Below are 25,512 nucleotides of genomic sequence, written 5' to 3'. Positions count from 1 at the left end.
CCCTGACTCTAAATAAATAATAAAGAGAGCCCTAACAACTCATTTATTGTGAATGTATTATGTACCAGCAAGAACTGTATAGGAGATTGTGGATAAGGAAAAGAAAAGACATCATCCTTAATCTTGAAAAGCTCAAGGTTGGCCTGGCTCCGGGGCTCACGCCTGTAATCCCAGTACTTTGGGAGGCCAGGGCGGGTGGATCACCTGAGGTCAAAAGTTCAAGACCACCCTGGCCAACGTGGTGAAACCCTGTCTTTACTAAAAATACAAAAATTAGCCAGGCATAGTGGAACACACCTGTAGTCCCAGCTGCTCAGGAAGCTGAGGCAGAAGAATCACTTGAATACAGGAGGCAGAGGTTGCAATGAGCTGAGATCGCGCCATTGCACTCCAGTCTGGGCAACAGTATGAGACTGTCTCAAAAAAAAAAAAAAAAAAAAAAAAAGAAAGAAAAAGAAAAGAAAAGAGAAGCTCAAGGCCTAAGAGATAATAAACCAATAACAATAATATAACACTAGTCGGAAATACATAGTGCACTATGGTAACAGAAGAGAATGTATAAAGAATGTTGAAATAGCATTAAATTTTCTTTCATTCTTTTGAACTGGAAATTACATTTTTTTTTTTTTTTTTTTTTTTGCGACAGGGTCTTACTCTGTCCCTGAGACTGGAGTGCAGTGGCAGGATCTCGGCTTACTGCAAGCTGTGCATCACTACATAATATCATGATAAGTGCTTTAAACTTTATATCAAATATCTCATGAGTTTCAGTTGCAGACAAATCCAGGATATTCCTGGGTGACCCCAGTGAGTCCCACCCCCTGGGGTTCATGTCTTCTATCTTCTCCCCTCCAGTGACGGTGGCATCTGTGACTTGATCTAACCAATAGCATAAGGCAACGTCTATGGAAAGTCACTGCCATGATTACATTATTTAAGATTTTCTTTTGGCAGACTGGAATTTAACTCATTGCTGGCTTGATAAAGTAAGGAGCTATGTTGAGAAATCTTGTGTGACAGGAAGCCACAGGCAGCCTCTAGGACCTGTGGGTGGCCTCCAGGACACAAGCCTTCCTTACTGAGACTGTGTCCTTCTTATTAAAATGATCTTGTTCCTAAAAAGGGGTCCCCATCCAGACCCAAGAGAGGGTTCTTGGATCTTAAGCAAGCAAGAAGTTGAGGTGTGTCCGTAAGTTTCATTAAGTGAAAGCAAGATTATTAAAGGAATGAGAGAATGTCTACTCCATAGGCAGAGCAGCACAGACGGGTGCTGGTTGTCTATTTTTATGGTTATTTGTTCATTTAGGTTTTTGAGATGAGTCTTGCTCTGTCACCCAGGCCGAAGTGCAGTAGCTCAATCTCAGCTCACTGCAACCTCCACCTCCCAGGTTCAAGCGATTCTCCTGCCTCAGCCTCCCAAGTAGCTGGGATTACAGGCGCTCCTCACCACGTCTGGCTAATTTTTGTATTTTTGGTAGAGATGGGATTTCACTATGTTGGCCAGGCTGGTCTGGAACTCCTGGCCTCAGGTGATCGGCTCGCCTAGGCCTCCTAAAGTGCTGAGATTACAGGCGAGAGCCACCGTGCTCCGCCCAGCCGATAGTCTTTCTTTTGTAAAATGATACGAACTAGTAACGACTTTCTTTTTCCCCTAGCGTAAGAGTTGTTAGGCTTCCATTCTTTTTCCGTAGTTTCTAGACCTCCACTTTTCTTATTTTCCTCCTCTGTCAGCTGTGTTTGTTGTCTCAAATAGGCAATGAGAAGACAGATCTTTATTTTTACTGGTGTGTTCTTTCCATCCGGTCAGTAGTTTTTCAAACCAGGCGGAATTCAAGTTCTGATCTGTGAGTTTCCAAAGTCAGGACTCGGTGCTGCACCCAACGTGGGTGTGTGGAGCGAGCGAGGGCAGGGTCTGCGGGGCAGGGTCTGCGGGGCAGGGTCTGCCGGGACTCCGAAGACCGGGGACCCAGCCCCTCCGCGCCGCGCCGCCCGCACCTTTCCCCAGCGTTCTCCCGGCAGAGGCGAGGCCTGGCCGGGAGGGGTCCCGTCCTCACGAACGGTCACGACCCGGGCTCTGGGGAAGCACGCCTAGCGCCCGCGGTCCCCGCGGTCCAGAATTCGGCCGCCTGCGCGCGTCCTGCCTTCCGCGGGTCGAACGAGGCATCCAACCGGGTTTACAGTTCCAGGAAGCGCCCGGGAACCAGCCCCAGCATCGCTGGCTCACGAAGACACCACAGACTGCTGGGGACCCGGAAGCGCGCGCGGCGGCGGCGAGACCGCCAGGGGACGCTGCGCACCTCCCAGAGTCTCAGCGTTTCTCGCGATAGGTGAGGCTCGGCGTTCCGGAAGTCGTTTCCCGGAAGAAGCATGTCAGCGCCCGGGATCCGGCTGGACGCTGCACGCTGAACCGCGGACACCATGCAGTCGGATGATGTGAGACTCCTCCCGTTGTTCTGACACCCGGGGTTCGCGCAGGGAATCTTGCCCACTTTAGGACACTTAGAAAACGCGTACTCAACTGGCCTGCTCCCTCGTGCCGCTCCGGATGCTAGGCTTCTGGAACCCCGATTTTCCAACGTGGGTTCTCACGCATGTCTAGCAGGGGTCTCCTGCCCGCTGCCCCGGCCGGGTTGTGAGCATGGGACGCCGTCACCTCAGCCCGTGGAGTCGATGTGTCCGGTCTTTCGTGCCTAGCATAGCATCGTGCCATGTTGTCAGCTGTCAGCTCCGGACGTGGGGTAGGGGGTGGGGGCGGCAGGGGATTTGGCGAAGTTGACTCCAAGTTTAAGCGTCCTTCTCATCCATGTGCGCGTTACTCTTCCATCTGCGTTTCCTGTGTTAGGCTTTTCTTTACATTTGCTAAAGTCATAATTTCGGAAGCATCCAAGATTCATTGAGTTTTTTGTTGGAGAAATATTTAAGTGCTTACAATGTGCCAGGCATTGTGCTAATTACTGAGTATTTGGTTAACAAACCAGAAAAAACACCCCAACTCTCCTGGAACACTGGTTGGGGGAGACACAGTAAACAAGTGAACAAATAAATTAACAAGTATACTGTATAATCGTACTGTGAAAGAAAGTCCAGGGGTGATGAAGACCACTTCAGATGGGGTACTCACAGAAGATTAGATAGACGGTTTCCCTGAACAGGAGGTATTTGAGTTGAGATCTAAAAGGTAAGAATAAGCCAGTCACTGAGCTGAGGAAAAAGCAATCAGGGCAATAGGAACAGTAAAATACAAAGAGCTGAAGATATGAAAGAATGAATATAAGGGTCATCAAAGTGACAATGTAAGACAGGTCATGAAATTAGATATGCTTGCCAGGGCGAGGTCACGTGGAGTCTTGAAGGAAGTGTTTTTAGGCCTTTTAATGATCTATGTTTGTGAAAAATTGTCTAGTTGCTGCGTGAAGGATTTTTGGAGAGAAAGAATGAAAGCAAGGAGACTAGGGTATACAAAGTTTGCTTCGAGCCAGATACGGTGGCTCATACCTGTAATCCCAACCCTTTGGGAGGCTGAGTCTGGAGGAACGCCTGCAGCCAGAGTTGGATTCCAGCTTAGGAAACAAAGTGAGACTCTATCTCTACAAAAAAATAAAAAATTAGCCGGATGTGGTGGTGCTTGCCTGAGGTCCCAGTTACTTGGAAGGCGGAGGCAGGGGGATTACTTGAGCCCAAGAGTCGGAGGCTGCCATGAGCTATGTTGGCGCCACTGCACTCCAGTCTGGATGACAGAGAGACCCTGTCGCTAAAGTAAATAAAATTTTTAAAAAACGAAAATAGCTTTACCTAAGGTAGTAATTTAATGGTGGAGATGAAAAGAAATTGATGAATTTGAGACCTGTTATTTCAGTATAACTGACAAGACTTTGGTGATGGATTAAGTGAAGAAGAAATGGAAGGATTTAGGATATAAATATATAGTTCTATGTTGATTTTATTTATTGAAGTGGGGGAACTCTAGGGAAGACTGTTCTTATGAGGGATGTGGAATTGAGAACTCCATGTGTATATGTTAATACTTATGTTGCCTTTTAGATATTTATTTATTTGAGATGGACTGTCACTCTGTCACCCAGGCTGGAGTACACTCATACCATCTCAGCTCACTGCAACCTCCACCTCCTGGGTTCAAATGATTCTCCTGCCTCAGCCTCCCAAGTAGCTGGGACAGGCTCATGCCACCATGCTCAGCTAATTTTTGTTGTTGTTGTTGTTGTTGTTGTTGTTGTTGTTGTTGTTTTGAGATGGAGTTTCGCTCTTGTTACCCAGGCTGGAGTGCAATGGCACAATCTCGGCTCACCGCAACCTCCGCCTCCTGGGTTCAGGCAATTCTCCTGCCTCAGCCTCCTGAGTAGCTGGGATTACAGGCATGCACCACCATACCCAGCTAATTTTTTGTATTTTTTTTTTAGTAGAGACGGGGTTTCACCATGTTGACCAGGATGGTCTCAATCTCTTGACCTCGTGATCCACCCGCCTCGGCCTCCCAAAGTGCTGGGATTACAGGCGTGAGCCACCGTGCCCGGCTAATTTTTGTATTTTTAGTAGAGACAGGGTTTCACCATGTTGGTCAGGCTGGTCTCGAACCTTTGACCTTGTGATCCGCCTGGTCTCCCAAAGTGCTGGGATTACAGGCACAAGCCACCACACCTGGCGCCTCTTAGATATTGAAGTAGAGATATCTTATACAAATTTGGTGCTCAGAGAAGAAGTCTCACCAGGAAATAACAATTTCAGAATCATCCATTTAGAGATGATACTTAAAGCCACAAGCCTAAATGAGTTCCCTCATTCTTCTTACCTGTTTCCTACCATCCCCCACTGGACACACCTATAAAATTCTCAAAGTGTATTTTATTCTTTGGCCCTCTTCATATTTTTCCTTTAATAGTGGTAAAGCGTTTTTCCCCCAGTTCCTGAAGGCAGCGCACTCAAAGGCTGTCATCTTCTTAGGCATGCTATGTGGCCTTTAGACCTACTGCTATTTTGTGATACTTTGTTTACATATCTTTTTCCCTTACTAGACAGATAAAACTCTAAAGAGTATACTTTGATTCAGCAAACACTTGAGTGGCTACTGTGTGTCAGGACTTGTAGATGTCAGTGCCTCACATAAATTAAATCTATAATGCTGAATGAAAAAGGAGCACATTATTTATTGGAAGATAGCAGTAGATAATTTTCTTTGCCCTCAATGAGATAAAATTAAGGTATGTATATCCAAAAATCTAATACCATGAAGCCTTTTTTTTTTTTTTTTTTTTTGAGACAAAGTCTTACTCTGTTGCCCAGGCAGGAGTGCAATGGTGTGATATCTGCTCACCGCAGCCTCTGCCTCACGGGTTCAAGTGATTCTCCTGCCTTAGCTGGGATTACAGGCACCTGCCACCATGCCCAGCTAATTTTTGTATTCTTAGTAGAGACGGGGTTTCACCATGTTGCCCAGGCTGGTCTCCAGTGATCTGCCAGCTTGGCCTCCCAAAGTGCTGGGATTACCGGCATGAGCCATCACACCCAGCCCATGAAGCCTTTAGTAATGGATAATGAATGTAAGTAAAAAAGGAAATTATGAAATATATATAATGTGATCTCGTGATCTCACAGATGTCCAAAAAAAATCTGGAAAAATATTTACATGATAGTAATGAAATTTTATCTCTGGATATTGGAGTTATGATTATTGCTGATCTGTATTTCGCTTTTCTATAAGAATCTGCTGTTTGTATTTTAAAAAGTAAACAAGTTAGGCTATTTTACAAAACCTTTCTTCCTCCCATTCCTGGTCCTTGGGCATTCCCTTCTTGAACTAATATGGCATTTCTTGGAGCTGAGCAATTTAAATGGGTTTTTACTGTGTCTTGCAGGTTATCTGGGATACACTAGGAAACAAGCAATTTTGTTCCTTCAAAATAAGGTGAGTCTGGATTTACAGCTTGGTCAACGATTCCTTCACTTGCCTTCTTGCTAGCTCATTTTATAATCTTTGTTTCTTTTCTTCCATTCTAGAACCAAGACTCAGAGCTTCTGCAGAAATGAATACAGCCTGACTGGACTCTGTAATCGGTCATCTTGTCCCCTGGCAAATAGCCAGTATGCAACTATTAAAGAAGAGAAAGGTAACTCCCCGGTTTTAACTTCTAGAAGAACTGCTCCACAGCTTTTACAGGGATGTTCTTTAGTCTCTGTCAATAATATTAAAGCTATTTTACTTTATCCTCAGGACAGTGCTACTTGTATATGAAGGTTATAGAACGAGCAGCTTTTCCTCGGCGTCTCTGGGAACGGGTAAGCTTTACGACAAAACTATAGTGACCACTAATCAAGAGCATGACAGCCACATGCTTGATCATGATGCCCTCTTCCTTAACCATATCTAAACTTTTAAGGCCATAGGTGTCACTGACAGTGAAAACCTAATGATTCATTTACACTTGCCCTTCAAACTTCCTTTTTCTGTTTGGTAGGTCCGGCTTAGTAAAAACTATGAGAAAGCACTAGAGCAAATAGATGAAAATCTGATTTACTGGCCCCGTTTCATTCGACACAAATGTAAGCAGAGATTCACCAAGATCACCCAATACCTAATTCGAATTAGAAAACTTACACTAAAGCGACAGTAAGTATTTGGATCATTCATTATCTTTAAATCTGTCTTTTCATGAAAGTTGTTTTGAAGTTGAGAGATTGTAAAACTTCGGGACTTTCTATTCAACTTTGTGGAGTGTGTGTTATGATGTACTAAGAAGAAACTTTAGCTTAGACTAAAGGTGTGTCCTTTGATATGACAGGACTTTTAAAATGGAATACAACTTGATTATCACCCTGCTTGTCTGAACATCTTTCAGAAAATTCAGAAAGAAAAGGAAGTCCTTTTGAGACAGTCTCGCTCTGTGGCGGTACTGAAATGTACAGTGGCGCTCTCTCAGCTCACTGCAACCTCCACCTCAGCCTCCCAAGTAGCTGTGATTACAGGCATGCATCACCACACTGGGCTAATTTTTTTTGTAGTTTTTTTTTTTTTGTACTTTTAGTGGAGATGGAGTTTCACCATGTTGGCCAGGCTGGTCTAGAATTCCTGACCTCAAGTGATCCACCTGCCTCAGCCTCCCAAAGTGCTGGGATTACAGGCATAAGCCAGCATGCCTGGCCTTCAGAAAATTTTCTCTGTAACTCCCTGAGGGAATCTTAACATTAGAGATTTGAAAATGAGCTAAGAAATGTGAATATACAGGAATGTAAGAACTTTACTCTGGATTCACTGAAAACTAATTTTAAAAAGTGGTATGAAATCTCCAGAATTAATAGAGTACCTTCTCTAAGACTGTTAGGCCCTAATTCTTTTTTATTGTGATCTACAGAGAATGCTAAAGATGATGTCAGACTTAAAGAGAAATTTCTTTTTTCTCAGTTCACTGAAGTCTTAATTTTAGCATGGCAGATGCCCTGAGAATCCCAGAATGCCTAAACAAAAATAGCCATTAAAATATATGTAAAAATATGTAACTTTTTATGGAATTAAATGTCTAGAAGCATTTAAATAGAACATCTTGATGTATTAAGCTGCGCCCTACAGAACCAATTCCAGTCCTTTTTTCTTATCTCTAAAAAGGAACACATAGCACATGAACTTGGATTTTCTGATATATTTTCTTTCCCTTAGGAAGAAACTGGTTCCTTTGAGTAAGAAGGTGGAACGTAGGGAGAAAAGAAGAGAGGTAAATTATTGTTATGATATTCATATTTTCTACATTTTCTTTCTGGTGGGCTCTTATAGATTCAGTCACCATCACTTATGTAAACTGTTCAGGCCCTCTGAAAAATGTAGATTTGCAAGAATTTTAAATGGATTACAGTATTCTTTTCCACGTTCTTAAAGTGTGTGATTGCAGTTTTTATAGGAGACATGTTTTCAGCAGTGCCATATCTAATTATCACTTTTCTTTTCAAAATGTGCACATAACCAGTTTTTCTTTCAAAATACAGTTGTTTTCCTCAAACTATTAAAAGGTTGCCTTAGTCTGGGAGAAACAGATTAAGTCTGTTTATTTTTTTAAACTTCTACCGGGTTACATACTGCTGACAGCCAAATGTTATCTTAGAAAAAGATTAGCAAGTTTGGAACATTTTTCTTTTTGTGAAAATGCACGGATTATCTTTAGGTTCTATAACTCTAGCTCTGTCACCCAGGCTGGAGTGCAGTGGCACCAACTTGGCTCACTGCAACCTCCACCTCCTGGGTTCAAGCAATTCTTGTGCCTCAGCCTCCTGAATAACTGGGATTACAGGCATGTGCCACCACACCTGGCTTATTTTTTGTATTTTTAGTAGAGATGAGGTTTCACCACATTGGCCAGGCTGGTCTCGATCTCCAGACCTCAGGTGATCTACCCACCTTGGCCCCTCAGAGTGCTGGGATTACAGGCATGAGCCATCACGTGGGCCTGGTTCTACAACTTTTTAAAATACTAACCCATTAGATAATTAGCATACCTTTAGGACTACTCCCTATCTTCAGCAGAATATTCAGTGTCATCTATGAATCCACTTAACTAAGCAAACATAAACAGTTAATCATCTAAATAAAGGAGTGAGACTACCACTTGCAAGTGCTATGTGCAGTATTCCTTCCTTGAGGTATCTTGATCACTGTATCTGACACGCAACTATTTATAGACAGTCAAGGCACCAATGTCAGTTGTAATGATGTTTGTTTATTTATTTATTTATTTTTGAGATGGAGTCTCACTCTGTTACCCACGCTGGAGTGCAGTGGTGCATTCTCGGCTCACTGCAGCCTCCACCTCCTGGGTTCCACTGATTCTCCTGCCTCAGCCTCTCGGGTAGCTGGGATTACAGGCACACACCACCATGCCTGGCTCATTTTTTTATTTTTAGTAGAGATGGGGTTTTACCATGTTGGCCAGGCTGGTCTCGAACCCCTGACCTCAGTTGATCCACCCACCTTGGCTTCCCAAAGTGCTAGGATTACAGGCGTCAGCCAACACACCTGACCCATGACATTTAATTTTTTAAGGAAAAAGAGATACATAGAAGTTTTGAGTATTTTCTTCCTACACTTTAGCAGATCACCCTTGAGGTATAAGCACTCCACTCTAGAGAACAACATGGAACATCACTGTTATATCATCTCCGGTGAGAGATCACTTAATTTTTACCTATTCTATCACATAGAATCTTGCATGATTTTAGAAAATGTAAACGAATGAAGATTTCTGTTCCCTTTTCTCAGCTTTTACAAAGTCTGGCTCCAGAGCTGCTAGATTTTTTATGAGACACTTAGAGGTACATAGTCCTACATGTTTTGTATCTGTCAAAGGCTTTGTTAGAATTTAGAAGGTTGTTTACAAAACCATAGGAATTTCAAAATGGAAACATTCCCAAGAAAGTTTGCAAGAGAAAGAAGAAATATATCTGGCTGGAAAGGCAAAAGCCAGTAATAGCAAGAAGGGGAAATGATTACATTGTCTTTCTTATTAAAAAACTTGGTAGTTTCTTCCATTTTTATAAAATGAATAATGAGCACTGATGAATTAAATGGATTTGCTCTTTCCCTCTTATAGGAAAAGGCATTAATAGCTGCTCAGCTAGACAATGCCATTGAGAAGGAATTACTGGAGAGACTGAAACAAGATACGGTGAGAAAGCCAGTACCTTGGGGTACTTATATTTTAAGTGGTAGTACGATAGTAAGACACACTGGGAAATGTTTTTTAACATGATATAAAGATCTCCGCTTGAATTTTATCCCTGAAATAAAATAAATACAAATCAGCCTGGCTTATTTTAGTTAATTAATGTAAGCACATAAAATGCTTTGGTTACCCTTGATACTCCATTCACTGTAAGAGACCTTTCCCTTTTTGCCATTATTCTCAACTCTATTCCCCAAGGCAGCAACTCCAGATTTCTATATAAAAGCCACAGGGTTTCCTTCTCCTCCATAATTACCCTAGTCTTTTAAGGTTTTATTCTTTATTTTTATAAATTTTTTTTTACACAATTTAAAAAATAAAGACGGGGTTTCACCGTGTTAGTCAGGCTGGTCTTGAACTCCCAACCTCAGGGGATCTGCCCGCTTTGGCCTCCAACATGCTTGGATTACAGGCATGAGCCACCGCGCCAGGCCTAAGGTTTTATTCTCTTTTTTAAAATTACTGTTGTTTAAACAGACAACATGACTAAACTATGCTGTCTCCTTATTATTTATCCTTGTCAGCAAAATTACATTTGTCCCAATGCATGGGTTTTATAGACTATTACATTTAAAATGATGTGGTCCCATCCTCCATAGAAGTTACCTATTTGATACTAATTAATGATGATTTAAATGTTCAAAACATGCTTTTTTAAGACACTGGTGGCTCTACACTTAAAAATATTACTCATCAAATTAAGTATTCTGATTTAATCACTGCGGAAAAAAAATAATATGCTCCACAGACCGTGGAACTTGAAGTGTCACATCCAAATGTAGTTAAAGCCAGTCTGTGTTTATGTTCTTCAGTATGGAGACATCTACAACTTCCCCATTCATGCCTTTGACAAGGCCCTGGAACAACAGGAGGCAGAAAGTGACTCTTCAGATGCTGAGGAAAAAGATGATGAAGATGATGATGAGGAAGTAAGTCTTGTTTTTGTTTTGCCAAACCTTTTAGATACTATTTGTATATAACTGAGAGACAAGAGTATAATCTTTAGTCACCTAACTAAAAATAATTTGTCTTCTCTTTTCTGTCATAAGATTAACTTTGGTTTAGCATTGGTTGCGCTGCTCTTCAGGCTAACAACAAACCATTAACAGTTTTTACTCTTTTAATTTATTGGCTTTCTAAAATTGTTCCTGCAAGGTGACAAATTATAAACCCTTTCCTGTCTGTATCTAGTTCTTAACCATAATGAGGATGTTTTACTGCTAATAATTTTAAATCAAGAAAAAGAATTATTTGATAGCCCTAAAATTTTTTAAAATTCAGAAGCATTAAACTTCAGAAGAATTAAATTTTGGTTGCCTAAGACTCTGGTTCTGAGTATGTTATTTTGTACTTATTTAGATGTCTAATCTGAATCTTCATTATATATTCTGAACCTAACAGTTATGTTTTATTTATAGGATGTGGGGAAAAGAGAATTTGTCGAAGATGATGAGGTAGATGAGAGTGACCTAAGTGATTTTGAGGTGAGCTTCATGGGTAAAATGATTATCCTTTGGCCTGCAGCAAAAACAACAACAGCAACAGGGAGGTGGCCAGGCACAGGGGCTCACACCCATGATCCCAGCACTTTGGGAGACCAAAATGGGAGGATCACTTGAGCTCAGGAGTTTGAGACCAGCCTGGGCAACATAGTGAGACCTCATTTCTAATAAAAAAAAAAATTTACTTTGTTTTTGAGACGGAGTCTTGCTCTGTCGCCAGGCTGGAGTGCAGTGGCACAATCTCGGCTCACTCCAACCTCCGTCTCCTGGGTTCAAGCGATTCTTCCGCCTCAGCCTCTCAAGCAGCTGGGACCACAGGTGTGTCCCACCACACACGGCTAATTTTTGTATTTTTAGTAGAGACAGGGTTTCACCATGTTGGCCAGGATGGTGTCGATCTCATGGCCTCGTGATCCGCCCATCTCAGCCTCCCAAAGTGCTGGGATTACAGGCGTGAGCCACCGCGCCCAGCCTAAATACTTTTAAAAATCATGGCCAGGTGCAGTGGCTCACTCCTGTAATCCTAGCACTTTGGGAGGCCAAGGCAGGCAGATCACCTAAGGTCAGGAGTTCAAGACCAGCCTGGCCAACATGGCAAAACCCTGTCTCTACTAAAATTACAAAAATTAGCCAGGCGCGGCAGCACATGCCTGTCATCCCAGCTACTTGGGAGGCTAAGGCAGAAGAATCACTTGACTCAGGAGGCAGAGGTTGCAGTGAGTTGAATCTCACCACTGCACTCCAGCCTGGGCCACAGGGCGAGACTCCGTGTCAAAAAAGGATGAAAAAATTAAAAACCAGCTGGGAGTGGTGGCGACTGCCTGTAGTCCCAGCTACTCAGGAAGCTGAGGTGGGAAGATTGCTTGACTACAGAAGTTTGAGGCTTCAGTGAGCCATGACTATGCCACTGCACTCCTGCTTGGGCAACAAAGCAAGACCCAGTCTCCAAAAAAGAAAAAAATATAGGGAAAGTTTCTGAACACAGGCACAGGCATCAGTTCTCTAGTCTGTTCTAAATTGAGGGGACAATGAAGGTAGTTTGCAGAAATCTAGTGTTTTCCCTTCTTTATCTTTTCTCTCCCCATATTAGGATATGGATAAACTGGATGCCAGCAGTGATGAAGATCAGGATGGTAAATCCTCCAGTGAAGAGGAAGAAGAAAAGCCCCTTAGTGTGAAACACAAAGGCAAAATGCCCTTGAAAGGACCACTGCGGAGAAAACGAGCCTATGTGGAAATAGAATATGAGCAAGAGACAGAGCCCATGGCCAAGGCCAAAACCACGTGATTTCTCTTTAAACACTTATACCAGGACTGAACATACAGAACTACTTTTTTTTTTTTAATCTTAATCAATCATATAAACACCTCCAGTTTTTGCTCTTTTGTGTTGTACTAAACACAATATTTGTGTTTTTATTATTTATGCCACATCAGTGAGGCAAGAAATCTGGAGTGAGTGAAAATCTGGAGCGAGTGAAGAAAGCCCTAAGTTGTGAACGAGAGTGTTTTTATAGCATATGTGTTGAAGTAACAGCTTGTGCCCAAGAAATTTAACAGATGAGTTCTTGAATCTGGAATGAGATGATGGATGTAAATATTTCTAAATTTTAAATGCTAAATTCCTTGGTGTCCTTTTTTCTCCCAAACTTTATTTAGAAATGGAAGGAATTCAATTTTGTCTTGCTCTACTTTCCCTACTCCTGTGGAGGTAAAAGGAAAGGAGGAAAAAGCAGCTTTAACTTACAAAGTTTAGTGTAAAAATACCTTTTTTCTTAAATAACTCCATTCATACAATTTGGGATGGAAAGAGAGTCCTTTTGTCTTGGGAAAGTAATGCAAGTCTTAAGTTCCATCGTAGGGAGCGCCTTCAGAAATCTGCTGGACTTTTCTGATACAGTTCACCACCTTGCTGTCTTCACAGCTTTGGGGAATTTTGGCCAGGAGACCCTGAAACATGAGACCAAAGAGGCCTTGATTTTTTTCTTTAATTACTTGTTTCCCCTTTTGCTTGATTCTTCTTCCTTGGTATCCTAACTCAAAGGAGGAAAGAATGGATCACACTTGGGGACAGGTCACTCAACAGAGTTGGTATTAGGTTTTTTAATTTTAAATTTTTAAATTTATATAGCTTTTATGTGTTGAAGGTGTTGCTTTAAAAACTGTGTTAATGTGCTTGCAAATCTGCTGGCTCATGAAGCAGCAGAATTCCAGCCAAAGCAAATTCAGCTGCATCTAGGGCTTGAAAACTGCCCAAGATTAAAGAGCTAAGATGAAATCATTGGAATAAACTAGTAAAATAACAATTCATACTATCTCTACATATTTTTAGGATATGAATTTCTTTTTTTTTTTTTTTCCTGCTGGGTAGATTGTCCAGTGAGTTACGGCATGTATTTCTTTTCATGCTGCCTTCAATCTTTTAACTAAAGATTTCTAAAAGAGGTAAGAAATGAGATAGTGGCTGGGTGCAGTGGCTCACGCCTGTAATCTCAGCACTTTGGGAAGCTGAGGCAGGTAGATCATGAGGTCAGGAGTTCGAGACCAGCCTGACCAATGTGGTGAAACCCCATCACTACTAAAAATACAAAAATTAGCCAGGCATGGTGGTGCTGGCCTATATTCCCAGCTACTCAGGAGGCTGAGGCAGGAGAATCACTTGAACTCATAAGGCAGAGGTTGCAGTGAGCTGAGACTGGGTCACTGCATTCCAGCTTGGGAGACAGAGCAAGACTCTCCCTCAAAAAAAAAAAAAAAAGAAACAATAGTTTACTGAATACATAGAAATACATACGTATTATATGCTGTGGCTTTGAGAAATGAACTTTTGTGAATTTTGACACCAAAGGAAGAATTTCCATGTAGATAAATTAAGAATATTGGAAAACATCTACCTAAGAGATGGTTTCCCCTAAAAAACTGGAAACGTCTCAAATGCTCTGTTGATGTTCCTGGGAGCTAACAGCCCATTATTTCTACCTTTTTTTTTTTTTGAGAGGGAATCTCGCTTTGTCACCATGCTGGAGTGCATACTTTATTTTTAATTCAGAAGACTAGAACAGAACAGAAGTTTTACAAATATTTGATCATAATGCTTTTCTATTGCCCATTCTCTCTTGTCCTTAGCCCCGGTAACATGTGCTGATCCTCCTGCCTTTAGTTCTAAATGGTTCTGAATAGCTTTAAAAGATCAGTAAGAAAAAAGATCAAGCTGTGTTGAATGCTAGAGGGCTCATACGGAGACCTAAAACTCTCCATGTTCATTTTCAGACTTGGTCAGGCACATAGTAAATTATAATCAATCACAGTAATTAAATAAGGATAATGAGGCCCAAGTGAAGCCAAGTTTCAGTTTGCCTTACCTTCACCCGTCCTTGAGAGCAGCAGTCCAGGAGAATCAGGCAGTCTGTGGCCTCCTGTAGCAGGGTGCTCTTAACAGACTGGGGTGTAAGGCTTGGATCCCTTGCTACATCACATATCAGTTTCAAGAGAGCCTTCAGTAAGACCACAAGTCTGCAGGAAATTCTGGAATTAAGAAGAAAAGCTATGTTCATATTCTAAATCAGGATATTAAAATTGGAAGAGACTTCAAAGACTGTCAAGTGGAAAGCCCTTATTTCATAAATTAAGGAATTACGGTTAAGGTTAAATAAAAAAGACCTAAAAACAGAACCAAAGACAGCCTCCAGATTTCTTACCCTCAAGTCTCCTGTTAGCATATCGAAAGAGAAAATATGACACACACAGACACATAGCTTGATTCTACTGTAAGCAAACAGCTGCTTTATGGGCTGAACAGGGGAAACCAGGATCTCCCTTAAACAAGGGCCTATACTTGTATTTTTCAACTCTATTAACTGAACTATGCATGGAGAGAGCCCTCAATGCTTTAACTTTAATGCCATCTCAGGCCTGGAATTTAAAGAGTAAGGGAAATAAGCTTGGCTTCTGAGACTTAAGTGTCAATTTGAATTTTCTGTCATTTAATTTCAGATCCTAGCTCACCATCAGTGAAGTCCAGCCTACTTACCTGTAACCATTAACTTTTCTAAAAGTTTTCATTGCTTTGGTAAAGCTCCGGAAATGGATGATAGTAGTGATTGCACAATATTGTGATTGTACTTAATCACACTGAACTGTTCGCTTTAAAATAGAAAATTTTTATCACAGTAAAAAACCATAAGAAACCTTAAGAAAAGGTGGAAAATAATTTAACTTGTAATGTGAAAACATGCACAACACATATTTATGGAAAGATGTGTGACTGGGAGAAAAAAGTTTTTATCTCTTTATCTAAAAAATACTTCTCATTTTCCTACGGTTTGGATGCCTCTCAGCCCTCAATCTGTTATTCAACTTATAATCGGCTCTATTTTCCATTTCCCATGCTCCACTCGCTCATACACACACACAACACATTCCTTTTCCAACTTCCTACATTTATTCACTCTCCCTTCTTGGAATCTTGGTCTCTGCTCTTTAAAGGCCTGACAATCTGATTCGATTTTATTCATCCAGTGATTCATTCTCTTCCAGTCCGTTCATTCTTCAAATATTTGTATACCTAATACCATGTACCAAGCATACTTTGGGAGAATATAATAGATATGGTTTTCCGTTATCCTGGAGTTTATAATTCAGTACGGAAGAAAGATAGTAGACAAATGCAATCTAGTTACCAATATGACTAAGAGAAAGGTTGTCATAGGGGAACATTACTCTGGATTCCTTGCATATTTATAAGGAAGTGAGAGAATATGGTCCTAAATAGACACTGTTATGTCATCAGGGCACCGGATTCTCTGACTGAACTCAACTTTCAGCTATGCAAGAGACCCTTGATGACTCAACAGTTTGGGTTCCAGTTCCTGACACCTACCTCAAGCCAGATTTGGAATGATTTCCAAGCAAGCATATCCTAGATTAGTATTCTTTTTTTTTTTTTTTAATTTCAATTTTTTGAGACAGTCTCACTCCATCACCCAGTCTGGAGTGCAGTGGCACAATCTTAGCTCATTGCAAACTCCTGTCAGGTTCAAGTGATTCTCCTGCTTCAGCCTCCTGAGTAGCTGGGACTACAGGTGTGCACCACCACCCCCAGCTAATTTTTGTATTTTTCGTAAAGACGGGGTTTCACCATGTTGGCCAGGCTGGTCTTGAACTCCTGACCTCAGGTGATCCACCCACCTTGGCCTCCCAAAGTGCTGGGATTACAGGCGTGAACCACCACACCCAGCCTCTAGATTGGTATTCTGATCACTGCTCTGCAGATGTTAAATGATGTGCTACGAAATGCTCTACTCTCAATTAGATTTAAAGAACATTAGGATTAACAAAGTTAAGCAAACGTCTTTACTGCAATACTTCTAAATGGCCTTTAGTCTTCTAACATGCGTTCTAAATCTAGAGAGATGTACAACCTGTATGGTTTCCCAACCTATTTGACCACAGAATTTTTTTTCCCTGTGGGGCATCAAAGAGTACCTAGATGGGGATTCTGCCGAACACCAATCTAAACCATTCTAAAGATATACTAGAGTTTCAAAGAGAAGTGGTTTAATAGTGTCAAAATCTGGAACTGATACTTGGTAAAAGGGTCAAATATGCACACCTCAAGTAATTATAGTCCATTTTATCTTTCTAATGCCATTTTCTCAGTTTAAAATGCTATAGGTGTGTGAAAATAGGAGGTATTCAAATACAGGATACACATTTAATACTTTGTACTAAATGCATTAAGTACATCCAAGCAAGTTCTCAAGAGAAAATCAGCTGAGTTTTGCACCTTAAGGCTGCTATTACCTGGGCCAAGTATGTTGCATGAGAAGTTTTAGGGTTTCCAATATCTTCAATCTGGCTTCCTCCTCAGGTCCATCATAAACTTCCAGATAACCAATGATGACTCTCTCCAGCCTCTTCAAGTGCCGGACAGTTAGGATCCCCAACCTAAAGATGAAAGAAAATATGACACCAGTGCAGTGGCTCATGCCTGTAATCCCAGCACTCTGGGAGGCTGAGGTGGGAGGATTGCTTGAGGCCAGGAGTTTGTGACCAGCTCGGGCAACATAGCAAGATCCTGTCTCTATAAATTAATAACATAAAAACCCAAGGACTCACCTCTTCACAAAAGCCGGCAGGTTTCTTGCATAGGTCCTGCGTAAGAGAAGGCGGTGCTCTGGCTCCATGTGAGTCAGGATCAGCTGCAGGACCTCATCACAATGGGTAGTGGGTCGAGCTCCATCTCCTTTCCAGTGCACGGTTTTCTCCAGGATGGGGAATAAATCCAGCAGACACAGGAGCACAGCCTAGAAGGAAGGAACGGAAGGATACTGCATAGTTCATCCATTTGCATTTATAATACTCATTGACTTTTCTAGAACTTCATTAATCCACTGATCTTAGGGTCCATACCATAGAATTCTAAGATACTAGTAATAATACATGAAATACCTATTACTTTACATTTTCAAACTTTTTTACATTCTGAATTTCCATCTAGCCGTGCATGGTGGCTCATTCCTGTAATCCCAGCACTTTGGGAGGCCGAGGCGGGCGGATCATGAGGTCAAGAGATTAAGACCATCCTGGCCAGCATGGTGAAACCCCATCTCTACTAAAAATACAAAAATTAGCTGGGCATGGTGGCGCTCCCCTGTAGTTCCAGCTACTCGGGAGGCTGAGGCAGGAGAATCCATTAAACTTAGGAGGTGGAAGTTGCAGTGAGCCAAGATCACGCCACTGCACTCCAGCCTGGTGACACAGGCTCAAAAAAGACTCTGTCTCAAAAAAAAAAAAAAAAAAAAAAAAAAAAAAAAAAAAAAATCTCCATCTGACAGTCTCAAATCAATACATTTTCCTTAGGACCATTCTTTGCTAATTTGTAAAATGGAAAAAACAGCATAGCTGGAACTTGAACCCAGATTTTAGGAATCTAAGTCTATTATTACTATGTCACTAAGTCTAAGTGAGTTAGTGATACATGATATTTACAGATGCTTTTTTTTTTGAGCCAGAGTCTCACTCTGTTGCTCAGGCTGGAGTACAGTGGTACAATCTCGGCTCACTGCAACCTCCATTTCTTGGGTTCAAGCGATTCTTGTGCCTCAGCCACCTAAGTAGTTGGGACTACAGGTATACACCACCATGCCTGGCAAACGTGTATGTGTGTGTATGTATGTATATATATTTATATACATATACACACACACACACACACACATATATATATAAATATATATATATATATATATATATATATATTTTTTTTTTTTTTTTTTTTTTTGAGATGGAGTCTTGCTCTGTTGCTGAGGCTGGAGTGCAATGGCATGGTCTCAGCTCACTGCAACTTCTGTCTCCTGGGTTTTCAAGTGATTCTCCTGCCTCAGCCTCCTGAGTAGCTGGGATTACAGGCACATGCCACCACACTCAGCTTATTTTTGTATTTTTAGTAGAGATGGGGTTTCACCATTGGCCAGGCTGGTCTCAAACTTATGACTTTGTGATTTACTCGGTCAGCCTCCCAAAGTGCTGGGATTATAGGCATGAGCCACTGCGCCTGACCCAACTTTTGTATTTTTTAGTAGAGACAGGATTTCACCATGTTGGCCAGGCTGCTCTCGAACTCCTGGCCTCAAGTGATCTATTCACCTCGGCCTCCCAAAGTGCTGAGATTACAGGTATGAGCCAATGCTCTCAGCCAATATTTACACATACTTTTAATAAAACTGCTCCTAAACAGAATCTAAGAATGTTCCAAATTTGGGTCAAATTTGATGACCCTACCTGCTGAAGTCACAGTGTCTAAGCCAGGGGTATTCCCTGGGCCACACTGGAAGAAGAATTGTCCTGGGCCACACATAAAATACACTACACTAATGATAGCTGATGAGCTTAAAAAAAGAAAAGAAAAAAAAATAACATTTTAAGAAAGTTTACAAATTTGTGCTGGGCTGCTACGTCAATACCATCTTGGGAAGCATGTGGACTATGGGTTGGACAAGCTTGGTTAAGGTACACCCTTTTAACTTTCCTGGGACCTTTGGTTTTTCTCTTGGTGTTTTGGTTTTTTTAAATTTCTTTTCTCTATGACCCCGGCCTTTCTGGCTGTTACTATCTGGATTCTTAATACCCAGTATTTAAAATACTGCTAAAAAGAAAAACAGGCTGAGCACAGTGGCTCACTTGTAATCCCAGTATCTTGGGAGGCCGAGGTGGGCAGAACACTTGAGGTCTCAAACACTGAGTTTGAGACCAGCCAGGGCAACATGGCAAAACACCGTATCTGCTAAAAATACCAAAATTAGCCAGGCATGGTGGCACGTGCCTGTAATCCCAGCTACTCAGTTGGCTGAGGCAGGAGGATCCCTTGAACCTGGGAGGCGAAGGTAGAAATGAGCCAAGATCATGCCACTGTACTCTGGCCTGGGGAAGAGTGAGACTCCATCTCAAAAAAATAAATAAAATAAAAAATAAAAAGAAAGGCAGCAGGCTAGTGAGGGGAAAAGGAGAGAAGTAAGGCATAAAAAAGAAAAAGGTTGCTTCCACCTCTAATTTTACACAATTTGTTTCTCTTGTCTTTGGAGTTTCTTTTCCCCTCCTGAGAAACTCTTACTTATTCATCCTTCATAATGATAAATATTACCTCCTTCCCAAAGCCTCCTAAAGTCACCCCAAACCTGGTTACCTACTGCTTGATAGCCACTGCACTATCCACAGAGTTTAACTCTTGTTGCCCAGGCTGGAGTGCAATGGTGCGATCCAGGCTCACCACAACCTCCACCTCCCAGGGTCAAGTGATTCTCCTGCCTCAGCCTCCCAAGTAGCTGGGATTACAGGCATGTGCCACCACACCCGGCTAATTTTGTATTTTTAGTAGAGATGGGGTTTCAGCATGTTGGTCAGGCTGGTCTCGAACTCCCAACCTCAAGTGATCTGCCCACCTTGGCTTTCCAAAGTGCTAGTATTACAGGCGTGAGTCACCATGCCCAGCTACCCACTGCACTTTATACAAACCTCTTCTAATGCAGTTATCATTTTGTACTATACATATATATATATATATATATGTATGTATGTATATATATGTAAATATCTAAGTACATATTCACATTTATATAAATGTCTCTCCAAATATTTTCTTTTTTTTTGAGACAGAATCTCACTCTGTCACCCAGGCTGGAGTGCAATGGCACAATCTCGGCTTACTGCAACCTCTGCCTTCTGGGTTCAAATGACTCTCCTGCCTCAGCCTCTCAAGAAGCTGGGATTACAGGTGTCTGCCATCATGCCCAGCTATTTTTTTGTATTTTTAATAGAAATGGGGTTTCATCATGTTGGCCAGGCTGATCTCGAACTCCTGACCCAGTGATCTGCTAGCCTTGGCCTCCCAAAGTACTGCGATTACAGGTGTGAGCCACCGTGCCTGGCCCAAAGATTTTCTTAAAGCCAAAAACCCTATATGATTCATACACTATTGGAACCATGTCTGTTGGATGAAATAATAAATGACACTCCAACATCTAACATGCACAGAGTGTCAAGTGTGTGTACTAATGTAAGACAAAACAGAAGAACACTTAAATTAATAAAAATAGACCTTTTCAGACATAAAGCTGTCTCCAAAGTAATATACTTTTTTTAAAAAATTGAGATGGAGTCTCACTCTGTCACCTAGTCTGGGGTGCAGTGCTGTGATCTCAGCTCACTGCAACCTACGCCACCGGGGTTCAAACGATTCTTGTGCCTCAGCCGCACATGTAGCAGGGACTACAGGTGCACACCATCATGCTTGGCTAATTTTTTTGTATTTTCAGTAGAGATGGGGTTTTGCCATATTGGTCAGGCTGGTCTCAAACTCCTGACCTCAGGTGATCTGCCAGCTTCGGCCTCCCAAAGTGCTGGGATTACAGGTGTGAGCCACCAAGCCTGGCCCAAGGTAATATATGATTGACTCAAAAAAAAAAAAAAAAACAACCACATACCTGAGATTCAGGAGTGTGGATGCCTGCTTGGTGCTGAAATATTTTTAATTTGGCAACAGCCTTTAGTTATCATCCTCACTTTCCAAGACAGAAAAACGTCTCTCAATTATTCCTACTCACACAATGCAACCTTCTACTCAAATTTAGAGAATCCAAACACAGTTATGAACAAATCACATTATTACCTGAACAAGGTGGTGCTCTGGTGTGTACAGGTGGTTGAAAATCGCATGGTATAAAACCTGTGCTCTGTTATACTGGAGCAAATCAGCAGCTGGCTGCAACGAGACAAATTATCAAATTAAATGAATAGTTTCCCAAGACTGGCAAATGTTGACTGTCTTTGAAATTGGATTAAGGGTATGAAGAAGTGAAGAACATGTTATCCCAAAATATGCCAGATTGGTATAATGATTATTTTGAGTTGAAAATACTGCAAAACTGTAGATTCAGAAAGGGTGAGCTGACCTGTCTCTTTCTGCATACAGCAAGTGATTAAAGATTCCTCTGGGTCAAATATGCTTTCCATCCCAGGGTGAAAACAGCTCTTATCACCAGAGACTTCTAATGGAAGGCTACAATGGACCTAAATAAATAAACTGAACAAAGAAACCTTATCTTCCACCTAACCTTTATCATTCCCCTACCCCCAACCATGTATTTCCTACTGACTACCCTAGAGCCAAGTATGGTGACTTACACCTGTAATCCCAGCACTTTGGAAGGCCAAGGTGAGAGGCTCACTTAAGGCCAAGTTCAGACCAGCCTGAGCAACAGAGCAAGACCCTGTCTCCACCAATTGAAAAAAAAAAAAAAATTAAAAAATTAGTGTGGCCTGGTGGTGCGTGCCTATAGTCCAAGCTACTTAAAAGGGTGATGTGGGAGGATCGCTTATGCCCAGAAGGTTGAGGCTGCAGTGAGCTATGATTGTGCCACTGCACTCTGGCCTAGATAACAGAGCAAGTCCCTGCCTTAAAAAATAAATAAATAAAATAAAGGAAAATTTGGCTAGGAAAGGGGTAGTTAAAAAAAAAAAAAAAGAAAAAATTACCATTCTTTGTCTAAAATATATATTGCCTTGGCCACTTCTTCAGACTTCTCTCTCGTGAAGATTCCCATGTACAAGTAAAACTAACAAAATGTGTATAGTTTCCTCTTGTTAATCTGCCTGTTGTCAATTTGGTTTCTAGATCCAGGAAAAAAGCCCACTAAGAGATATAAAGGGGGCTGAGGCCCGGTGTGGTGGCTCATGCCTGTTATCAACCCCAGCACTATGGGAGGCCTAGGCTGGTGAATTGTTTGAGGCCAGGAATTTGAGACCATCCTGGCCAACATGGTGAGACCCCACCTCCACAAAAAATACAAAAAAATTTTAGCTGGGCATGGTGGTGTGTGACTGTAATCCCAGCTACTCTAGAGGCTGAGGCACAAGAATCATTTGAACCCAGGAGGCAGAGGTTGAAGTGAGCTAAGATCGAACCACTGCACTCCATCCTGGGCAATAGAGCAAGAGTCTGCCTCAAAAAAAAAAAAAAGGAGGGGGGGGGTCAGGGTTGGAGGTGATCTCTGGCGCTCCCCTACAGGTACATGGAGATTAACTATACCATTCTTTCTACTTCTGTGTGTATTTTAAAAGCTCCATAATGCAAAGTTTAAAAAATTTTTTCCTTGAGTAATAGCTTCCACATTTAGACGGCCCCTTTCAGTTTCTGATTTTGTTTGTTTTCCTCCTTGAAAATCAACTGCAGGCCGGACACAGTGGCTCAGCTCTGTAATCCCGGTACTTTGGGAGGCCAAGACGGGCGTATCACCTGAGGTCAGGAGTTCGAGACACACCTGGCCAATATGACAAAACCCTATCTCTACTAAAAATACAAAAATTAGCTGGGGATGGTGGTGCTACCAGGGAGTCCCAGCTACAAGGGAGGCTGAGGCAAGAGAATCACTTGAACCCAGGAGGTAGAGGCTGCAGCAAGCCAAGATTGCACTCCAGCCTGGGCGACAGAGCGATAATGTCTCAAAAAAAAAAAAAAAAAAAGAAAAAAGAAAAAAGAAAGTCAGTTGTTAACCAGTTCTCAAGATCTGGCTATTCCATTAATAATGACCCATGCCTTCCTGTTTCTTTATATATATATATTTTAGTTATTACATTACCTATGGGATACAACTTCTATCAGGTCAATAGAGGAAAAATATAAGGAAAAAATACAAATAAATAAAGTAGAATGACTTAGCATTACCAGAAAGCCAGTTAATAAAAGATACAAGCAAAAATAAAATAGTGATATAACAAATGAAGAACAGCCAGGAATGACTTAGTCAGTCTTGTCAACATGGATGGCAAGGTAGAGGTTGCTTACCACATTAAGCACAATGTGATGGAGACAGTGTACACCCAGGATTTTGTTCTCAGTCTGATAATCATCTGAGATGAGCAATGATGCGGGAAGTACCCTTTCCAGATGTTGGCTAAGCCAGGGCCGAGTGACCTGTTGCAGAGTCCATGAGAAAACATGTTTGATGGCAGGGTTATTCTTCCAGGATTCCCTAAGTGGAGACATGAAACTATGTTAAGTGACACGGTGATAAGTCGTTTAAAAAAAAAAAGACTTCAAGCTAAACAGAGTATTTTCATGTCTCAGAGTATTTTCAAGTAAGTGGGGCAGAATTTCCAATTTTCCTAGGCAGTCCTCCTAAGGGCTGGAAAGAGCACTGGACAACTGAGTCTGAAGACCTGGGTTATGACTTCCAATTTGCCACTATCCATTTATGTCATTTATAACAAATCACAATGTTTCCGGACCTTAAGAGATCTGCGGTTACGGCGTCCTTATTTTACTGATGAAGAAACTGAGCTTCCTTTGAGGTCTAAAGGTCTAATACTCTAAAAAACTAAGCTAGGCCAGATGCAATGATTCATGCCTGTAATCTCAGTACTTTGGGAGGCCGAGGCAGGTGGATCACTTGAGGTCAGCAGTTCGAGACCAGCCTGGTCAACATGGTGAAACCCTGTCTCTACTAAAATTGCAAAAAAATAGCCGGGCGTGGGGTTGGGTGTCCTCTAACTCCAGGTACTCGGGAGTCTGAGGCAGGAGAATCGCTTGAACCCAGGAGGCGGAGGTTGCAATGAGCCAAGATCGAGTCATTGCACTCTACCCTGTGCAACAAGAGTGAAACACCGTCTCAAAAATAGATAAATAATAAGTAAAAGTAAAAAAGCTGTGAGGGTCAAGTCGGTGGCAAAGGGCAGGAGTACTCACTTATTCAAGTTGGGTTTGAGAAGTCCTAATATCACCGAAAGTCTCCCTTTCTCATCTTCCTTTTCTCCACGTAGGAATCCTGCCACAGAACCGCATTCCGTAACTTGAAGCAGTAAGGTGAGGACCTCCCTAGCAACTTCCCGAGATCTCAGAGTGGTCCATGGTTGCTCCAAGCTGTGTGTGACCGCAAAAATATAAACGGGTCCTGATAAGTAATGCAGGCCTGTCCGCCATGCAGGGCCGACCAGAGAATTCTTAGCAGTCTCAACTTTCCCCAACAGCTTAAGAAACAGTAACCCAACTGTGGCTGCTTTCTCGGCCACTTCAGAGTGCCTAGCACCTCCAGCTTCCTCTTCCTTGGGTGGGGCTGCATACTGCTCCAGGGCTTTTGCCACCAGCCCCAGCGTCTCGGACATTCCGCGGAGGTGGGCGCCACTCCCCTCAAATAACTGATCACATTCGGTGGCTTCTATTAGATCACCGAGGTCTTTAAGAGCTACATCTCTTGAGTTGCCTCGTCGTGCCTCCGGGCCGGTAAGACAGTGTAAAATTTTGGAGAAGGCCTGTTCAAGGACGTGGGGAGACAACTCCCCGCACAAAGAAGGGTCTTCCCGCGATGGGGTTTCCTGAGCGTTGTCAAGCTCCATTCCTGACTGTAGCACCAGAAGGCTGGTCTCTCCCACAGGATGAGAAGGGAGGCGGGGATGGATCCGCTGAAGAGAGAAGAAGCGATCACCCAAAGAGAACTAAAATCAAATCAAAGAAAACGGAGAGATGTCTTGGAGGAAGGGGCGAGTCTAACCGGGATAAGGATACAGAGAAAGGAAGGAACGCAAGCAAGGGAAAAGGGACTCTCGGGGATTAAGAGTCTTATACTTGTTATAGTGACGTTAAAAAACGACTATTGCCTTTCTGAAGACTAAAAAGAAAAAAAAAAAACTTAAAAGTTTAAGGAAATAAACTTCTGGGCCATGTCACCAACGCGACCAACGCCCGGTACCTGCAGCGGCTCGCGCACCCCAGCGTCTAACAGGATTCGGACCTAGCTCAC

At 42.1% G+C, this 25,512-nt stretch overlaps 2 protein-coding genes across 3 annotated transcripts; one reads left to right on the top strand and one right to left on the bottom strand.

Moving 5' to 3' along the window:
* Positions 1 to 597: 597 nt before the first annotated feature.
* On the bottom strand, positions 598 to 25,452 carry TTI2 (TELO2 interacting protein 2). Of its 2 annotated transcripts, none has more exons than XM_074383885.1 (7): positions 24,462 to 25,452; positions 23,562 to 23,748; positions 21,387 to 21,479; positions 17,339 to 17,526; positions 17,024 to 17,167; positions 14,584 to 14,746; positions 598 to 3,171 (listed from the first exon to the last, which is right to left on the bottom strand). In XM_074383885.1, the coding sequence occupies exons 1-7, from the start codon at positions 25,106 to 25,108 to the stop codon at positions 3,118 to 3,120; spliced, it is 1,476 nt and encodes a 491-aa protein (XP_074239986.1). In that variant the 5' UTR covers positions 25,109 to 25,452; the 3' UTR covers positions 598 to 3,117. The 2 variants fall into 2 exon arrangements, with proteins under 2 accessions (XP_074239986.1, XP_039319327.2); XM_039463393.2 differs by lacking the exon at positions 598 to 3,171 and adding an exon at positions 12,854 to 13,171.
* MAK16 (MAK16 homolog) lies at positions 2,352 to 12,843 on the top strand. The gene is made up of 10 exons (XM_003938100.4): positions 2,352 to 2,433; positions 5,871 to 5,920; positions 6,013 to 6,122; positions 6,227 to 6,291; positions 6,471 to 6,622; positions 7,667 to 7,721; positions 9,588 to 9,662; positions 10,532 to 10,648; positions 11,138 to 11,203; positions 12,312 to 12,843. The coding sequence occupies exons 1-10, from the start codon at positions 2,419 to 2,421 to the stop codon at positions 12,507 to 12,509; spliced, it is 903 nt and encodes a 300-aa protein (XP_003938149.1). The 5' UTR covers positions 2,352 to 2,418; the 3' UTR covers positions 12,510 to 12,843.
* Positions 25,453 to 25,512: the final 60 nt, after the last annotated feature.

This window comes from Saimiri boliviensis, chromosome 13 (assembly GCF_048565385.1).
Source record: "Saimiri boliviensis isolate mSaiBol1 chromosome 13, mSaiBol1.pri, whole genome shotgun sequence".
In the NCBI taxonomy this organism is placed as follows: domain Eukaryota; kingdom Metazoa; phylum Chordata; class Mammalia; order Primates; family Cebidae; genus Saimiri; species Saimiri boliviensis.
Note: the sequence above shows the minus strand (reverse complement) of the source record. Positions and strands in the feature narration are given on the sequence as shown.